The sequence below is a fragment of the Otolemur garnettii genome, unplaced genomic scaffold (genome assembly GCF_000181295.1).
Source record: "Otolemur garnettii isolate 467f Iridium unplaced genomic scaffold, OtoGar3 scaffold00099, whole genome shotgun sequence".
Lineage (NCBI taxonomy): Eukaryota > Metazoa > Chordata > Mammalia > Primates > Galagidae > Otolemur > Otolemur garnettii.
In genome coordinates, this window is record NW_003852494.1 from 3,017,217 (window position 1) to 3,024,596 (window position 7,380).

Sequence of the window (7,380 nt, forward strand, 5' to 3'; positions counted from 1 at the left end):
AACCCACCAACCTCAGTATATGTGGCCCGCACCCTACCCACTGAGCTATAGGCTCCACCTGCTGATTGTTTTGTTATTGTCTAAATTGTTATAATTATTCTCTGATAGCATCATTGAAGAGCCTCTAAAAGACAAACTACCAGTTGATATCTTACTTATGAAGTTGGGTTTCACAGGGAATTATCTTCATTTCTGCTATTCTGTTGATATTTACTTAAAAGCTGATTATAATCAACTTTATTGAGTTAAAGCTTTCAAACTTAAGATGTACAGCATCCATAGCTCAGTGAGTAAGGGCACCAGTCTTATACACCAACTGGCAGGTTTGAGCCCAGCCCAAGCTTGCTAACAACAATGACAACTACAAGCAAAAAATAGCTGGGCATTGTGGCAGGCACCTATAGTCCCAGATACTCAGGAGACTGAGGCAAGAGAATTGCTTAAGCCCAAGAGTTTGAGGTTGCTGTGAGCTGTGACACCATAGCACTCTAACAAGGATGACACAGTGAGACTCTGTTTCAAAACAAACAAACAAAAAAAAACCTTAAAATGTACAGTGTTAAGTGTATCAACCAATGTATTCACCTTGTCACCAATATTGTAATCAGGATATAGAGTATTTTTTAAAGTTTGTTTTGCCCCTTATTTGGGACTCCCCTACCCCCAAGCTCTAGGTTTCTAGTTATAGATTAATCCTAATACTTTATGCACATAATGTTCAATTTTCAAAGTTCCATAATATTTGAAATGAGTTTTCTGAACGATACATATACATAGACCTAAAGATTCTTTTGTTCTTCTCTGACAGTTATTTGGAGAGACTGCATTATTTAAATCGAGGAATATTGTTATGGAATTGAAAGAAAAAGCAGTTATGTTTATCAGGGAAAATGCTACAACACTACTACACAAAGTAAGTATTTTTTCTAGGTTTCTCCATAAAATCTTTTTTTTTTTTTTTGCCTTTTACCTTGGACTACAGTGCATATGAATTAGTAGTTTATGGTTCCATACAGTACTATTTTACTCTTCAAAAGCATCAGGGACTTCTATCACACCTAATCATAGTGGTGGGGTTTTTATTATGGTAATTGACATTCTATTGACCATTTATGAAATGGTAGTCAATCTTTCCCACTTTTTTGTTTTTTGGGTTTTTTTTTTTTTTTTTTGAAACAGAGGCTCACTATGTTGTCCTTGGTAGAGTGCTATGGCATCACAGCTCACAGCAACCTCAAACTCTTGGACATACGAGATTCTCTTGCCTCCCAAGTAGCTGGGACTACAGGCACCTGCCACAACACCCAGCTATTTTTTTATTGCAGTTGTCCTTGTTTAGCAGGCCCAGGCGCTGAGCCAAGCTTTCCTACTTTTGTCCCCTGATTTTAGTTACTTATGAATTAAAGCGTTATAAGGGCCAGGCATGGTGAGTCATGCTTCTAATTCTAGCACTGTGAGGTGGGTGGATTGTTTGAGCTCAGGAGTTTAAGACCAGCCTGAGCAAGAAGACTGAGATCCTATCTCTAAAAAAGTAGCTAGGCTTTGTGGTGGGCATCTGCAGTCCCAGCTACATGGGAGGCTGAGGCAAGAGGATCATTTGAGCCCAGGAGTTTGAAGTTGCTGTGTGCTATGATGCCTTGGCACTCTACATGACAAAATGAGATAGTCTCAAAAAATAAATAAAATGTTTAAAAAAATAGAAAAAATTCGCCAGATGTGGTGGCCGGTACCTGTAATTCCATCTACTTGGGGGCTGGGGCAAGAGAATCACTTGAACCTGGGAGTTTGAGGTTGCTGTGAACTGACTATACAGCGCGACAGAGTGAGAATCCATCTCAGAAAAGAAAAAAAGCATTATAAAGATTCTAGCTATAATTTATTTCTTTGCCAGAAATCCTAATTTTACATTAGCCTTTATTTTTGTGAAAGTTATAATGTACTTTTTGGTGAAAAAATATGTTTACATTGGGCATTTTGTTTCCATTTGTCAGATTACATTTTTAAAAACGAAAGTAATTTCAAAGTTTCAGAAAATTTTTAAGAACAGTAAAAAGCTCTGGTACACCCTTGTTACTTCATCATTTGCTTGTATGCTTACAGAAAAGGATGATGATAGCTGGGTCTGAATGTTAAAGAGGGTGGCAAGAAGAGATTGGATCTGTTTTGTAAGGAGATTTAAGACTAACACGTAGGTTTTCAGCCTTATCAGTTGTTTCGGTAATAGTGCCATTTTCTGAAGCCGGAGAGTTGTTACAGAAACAGATCTATAGGAGAAAATCAAGAAAGGGTTCAATTTTTAGTATTTTATATTTGAGGTCTTTTTGGACTCTGACTTTCAACTGGGAATTTGTATTGAAGTCACAGATGTTGAGCTTGGGAAAGATTTAAACTTGAGGGTCATCATGGCAAAAGTGCTTTCTTTTTTTTTTTTTTTTTTTTTTTGAGACAGAGCCTCAAGCTCTCCCCCTGGGTAGAGTGCCGTGGCATTACAGCTCACAGCAACCTCCAGCAACCTCCAACTCCTGGGCTCAAGCAAGTCTCCTGCCTCCGCCTCCCAAGTAGCTGGGACCACAGGCACCCGCCACAATGCCCAGCTATTTTTTGTTTTCAGCCGTCATTGTTGTTCAGTGGGCCCAGGCTGGATTTGAACCCGCCATCTTGGGTGTACGTGGCTAGTGCTTTAGCCACTTGAGCCACAGGCGCTGAGCCCAATGATGCTTTCTTTATAAATGTTTAAATATTTTTTTCTTTGTCACCTGTTAGGAAGGAGGAATAAATGTACTCTTGTGGGTTTTTTTTTTTTTTTGAGTCAGAGTCCCACTGCGTTGTCCTCAGTAGAGTGCCATGGCATCACAGCTCACAGCAACCTCAAACTCTTAGGTTTAAGCAATTCTCTTGCCTCAGCCTCCCAAGTAGCTGGGACTATAGGCCTCTGCCACGACGCCCAGCTATTTTCTGTTGTAGTTGTTTTAAGCTGGCCCAGTCTGGGTTTGAACTGCTAACTTCAGTGTATGTGTCTGGTACTGTAACCACTGTGCTATAGGCGCCAAGCCTAAATGTGCTTTTTATAGTCTTAGGTATGAAAAAAAGCTTGTATTAAGTTGAAATTTTTTTGTTTGTTTGTTTGTTTGTTTGTTTGTTTGTTGAGACAGAGTCTCAAGCTGCTGCCCTGGGTAGAGTGCTGTGGTGTCGTAGCTCACAGCATCCTCTAAGCTCAAGTGATCTTCTTATGTCAGTTTTTCTATTTTTAGTAGAGACAGGGTCTTGCTTTTGCTCAGGCTGGTCTTGAACTCATGAGCTCAAGCAATCCATCCAACTCTGCCTCCCAGAGTGCTAGGATTACAGGCATGAGCCACCAGGCCCTAAGTTGAATATTAAACAATCATATGAAATGGTTGTTTTTATAAGTTAAAAGCTCAGATATCAGCAATCTCATGTGGTTAAACCTATTTGATAAAAGAGAGTTAAATCTTCAATCTAGGTCACAGTAGAGGTCAGGAACAGGAGGGGAATCCAGTAGAAGAAATATGAAGAAACAGCCAGTGAAAACGAAGAACAACCAAGAGAGATTGGACTCTCTGAAGTTTAATGTGGAATGTTTTATGGAGTGGGGGATTGACTGTACCCAAACTGTGAGAACAGCTGGTGGAGTGCTGGGGTTGAGAGCTTTTTTTTTTTTTTTTTTGCTGTTTTTGGCTGGGGCTGGGTTTGAACCCGCCACCTCCAACATATGGGGCTGAGAGCTTTGCAAGGGAGAATCTTCTACAGTGGTTTTCTATAAAGGGGAGCAGAGAAATATGGTAGGGGCAACAAGAATTGAGTGATTTCCTTCTGAGAGTACTGAGCCACAAGAGAGGAAAAACTAGTGATAGAGAGAATGGACTTTGGCAGGAGTGAGACTTTTAAGTAGATAAGAGTGAATGGGGTCCAGAGATGCAAGGAGGGTTGGCCTCGGGTAGGCAGGAATAGTTGGTGACTGACTAAAAGGGAAGCTGGTAGTTTTGGTGGTGGGAGGATGAGGCAGATGAATTCTGGTTGCTTCTGATTTCTCAGTGAAGCAGAATGTGAGATCATTGGCTAAGAATGAATACAGGAAGGGGATGCTGGAGATGTGAAAGGAAAGGGTAAAAGAGGCATGCAAAAAGTAGAACTTGTTCTACTTCCTGCTTCCTTTAATTTCTGATAAGGTCATTAAACATAAGCAAACACATTGTAACTGTGTTACTATAAATAACTTTTCATGAAACACTTGTTTTTTCATAGTGTCTATAATTCAATTTAGTGATCAATAAGCCTTCAGACACTTAATTCTGTTGTGATTGTGAAGAATTTGCTTCTTTTGATGTTTTCTTCCCATAGGTATTTAATTGTCGCCTGGTGGATCTTGACCTGGCATTGGGTTACTGCACTTTCTTACCCGAAAAAGATGTGTTTGAAAATCTCTGGAAGCTCATAGATAAAGCATGGCAGAATTATGACAAAATTCTGGTAAGCCATAAGGAAGCACATCTTCAGTTTCTTGAAGTATTAAAGATTTGGAGGAGAAATGAAGTTGGCTTTGCCACCAGGTTTTAAAGATTTAGTGGAAGAAACGTTGAGTGAACTCACATGCTTTCTATCAGCTTTTGCTTAACCCGTGACATACTGGTGAATATATATGCAAGTCATAAGCATTGCTCAACCCAAAGAAGTACGACGTCTTTTATTTCTGAAAGTCTGCATGCATAGGTTCAAATCCTAGCCAGGAAGGAAAGAAGAGAAAATCTGTATATAGCCTTGGAACTTCACCTGTGATATATTTGAAATCCTAGACCCTGAGTCATTTATTTTTTATAGGATAAGTTTAACAGATAGAAAACTTCCCTTGAATGTTGTTTGTTTTAAAACTTACCTTTTATGCTGAGAAGCTGAGGCGAGTGGATTGCCTAAGCTCACAGGTTCGAGACCAGCCTGAGCCAGAGCAAGACCTTGTATCTAAAAATAGCCAGGCATTGTGGCAGGCACCTGTAGTCCCAGCTACTTGGGAGGCTGAGGCAAGAGGATCGCTTAAGTGCATGAATTTGAGAATGCTGTGAACTATGATGTCACTCTACTAAGGGTGACAAAGTGAGACTCTGTTTCAAAAAAAAAACCTTTTATGGAGATTTTGCTTGCAAGATAACTAAACTTTGACCTTTTATTATAAAGGCAAGCCAGACTAAATTTATGATATCATACAAAAAGCTGAAATACCTAAATACTGTATAAGAAGTAATGGCAGTGTACAAAGCAACGCGTAACACTCTACACTGTTATCGCAAAGAAAGGTTATGATTTTTATTGTTGGGTTTCATCTAAAAGGTATCGGAAGAACTTATTCTATTTGCAATTGTTAATTCTGTTTTACTTTTTAAGGCAATATCTCTGGTAGGTTCTCAGCTAGCCAGTCTCTATAAGGAAATAGAAATGGAGCTTAAGTTCCGTGAACTCAGTACTGATGCCCAGTGGGGTATTCGCCTTGGTAAACTTGGAGTGAGTATTCCTTGTGTTGCTGTTATTAATTCTGATAATCACCCAATTGGAAAATGTAAAATAAAGACTTCATTGTCTTTTATTTCACGGGGTGGGGGAGAATGTATATGTACTCAATCAAATTTTAGTTATATTAAGTACTTGCACATTGGTACTTTAAAAGAAATAAGGGCTTTTTGCCTCATTTCCTTTTTTCTGTATATTTAAGGAGATAAAAGGTGCCTGACATTTTCAGCTGCTTAGCTTTCTCATTTCTGGGTATGCATGTATCTAGTATGAGTTGACATTTATGCTGTTTCAGGCCTAGCCTTTAGCCTCATACTTTTGTTTTCTGGTGGTGTTATTTGGTTAAAGATAATGTGAAAACATATATACAGGTATACTGTCCTTCAGAACTCTTAGAAGGGAAAAGCAAATGTTTCTTACTTTTGACTTTACAGTAGATCTAGGCTTTATAGTCAAAAGAACAGGCAGAAATGTTGCCAAAGATATAAAACATCTTATTTAATTTTCAAACAGTTAGCTTATCAGGAAGATAATCACTGTAGAAGTGTTTTAAGGCCTAATTCCTATGTATAATGGGACTGCTGTTCTGTTGGCCCTAACAACTAAACTTCACAGATGAAGAGGCAGTGGTTAGGGTGGCTAAGAAGGCTGTTGGACACACATACACCTCAAATCTTAGAATAACAGTTGGGTTGGGTTTGAAAATAAAAGTTGGAAGAGCTATAAAAAAGTTTTCTTTTTAAAAAAATAATAGGCTGGGGAGGGTAAGGCAAGAGAATTGTCTAAGCCCAAGAGCTAGAGGTTGCTGTGAGCTGTGATGCCATAGCATTCTACTGAGGGGGACAAAATGAGATTTTGTCTCAAAAAAAAAAAAATAAAGGGCGGCAACTGTGGCTCAAAAGGGTAGGGCCCCGGTCCCATATGTCGGAGGTGGGGGTTCAAGCCCAACCCTGGCCAGAAAATATATATATATAAATAAGTAAAATAATAATAATAGGCTGGCAGTGCCCATAGCTCAATGGGTAGGGCACCAGCCACATACACCAAGCCTGGCAAGTTTGAACCCAGCCCAGGCTAGCTGGGATAACAATGAATGACAACAACAAAAGTGGCTGGGTGTTGTGGGGGGTGCCTATGGTTCCAGCTACTGGGGAGGCTGAGGCAAGAGAGTCGCTTAAGCCCAAAAGTTTGAGGTTGCTGTGAGCAGTGACAGAACAGCACTCTACCAAGGGTGGCATAAAAAATAAATAAATAAATAAAATAAAAGACTAGAGGCCAGGCGTGGTGGCTCATGCCTATAACCCAAGCACTCTCGAAGGCTGAGGTGGGTGGATTCCCTGAGCTCACTGGTTTGAGACCAGCCTGAGCAAGATGGAGAACTTATCTCTAAAAATAGCTGGGCATTGTGGTGGGCTCTTGTAGTCCCAGCTACTTCGGACTGGCTGAGGCAAGAGAATTGCTTAAGCCCACGAGTTTGAGGTTTATGTGAGCTATGATTCCATGACAAAGTGAGACTCTGTTTCAAAGAAAAACAGTAGGCTGAATGCAATGGCTCACACCAGTAACTATAGCACTTTGGGAGGCTAAGGTAGGAGGATCACTTGAGGCCATCCTAGGCAACATAGCAAGACCTCATCTCTACAAAAATATGATAAAGTTAACTGAGCATGGTAGCATGCATCTGGAGCCCTAGCTACTCAGGAGGCTGAGGCAAGACAATTGCTTGAGCCCAGGAATTGGAGGCTATAGTGAGCTATGATCACACAACTACACTCTAGCCAGGGAGACAGCCAAGACTCTGACTCAAAAAAAATTTTTTTAAAATAAATAATAAATAGGCTTGGCGCCTATAGCTCAACCGGC

At 40.0% G+C, this 7,380-nt stretch overlaps 1 protein-coding gene across 1 annotated transcript in view; it reads left to right on the forward strand.

Moving 5' to 3' along the window:
- KNTC1 (kinetochore associated 1) overlaps window positions 1-7,380 on the forward strand; it is a 105,325-nt gene that overhangs the window by 63,759 nt on the left and 34,186 nt on the right. Inside the window, exons 37-40 of the mRNA XM_012809015.2 lie at window positions 809-913; window positions 4,360-4,488; window positions 5,395-5,515; window positions 5,720-5,729. Of these exons, the coding sequence (XP_012664469.2) occupies window positions 809-913; window positions 4,360-4,488; window positions 5,395-5,515; window positions 5,720-5,729 (365 nt within the window). The remainder of the gene's footprint in view (window positions 1-808; window positions 914-4,359; window positions 4,489-5,394; window positions 5,516-5,719; window positions 5,730-7,380) is intronic.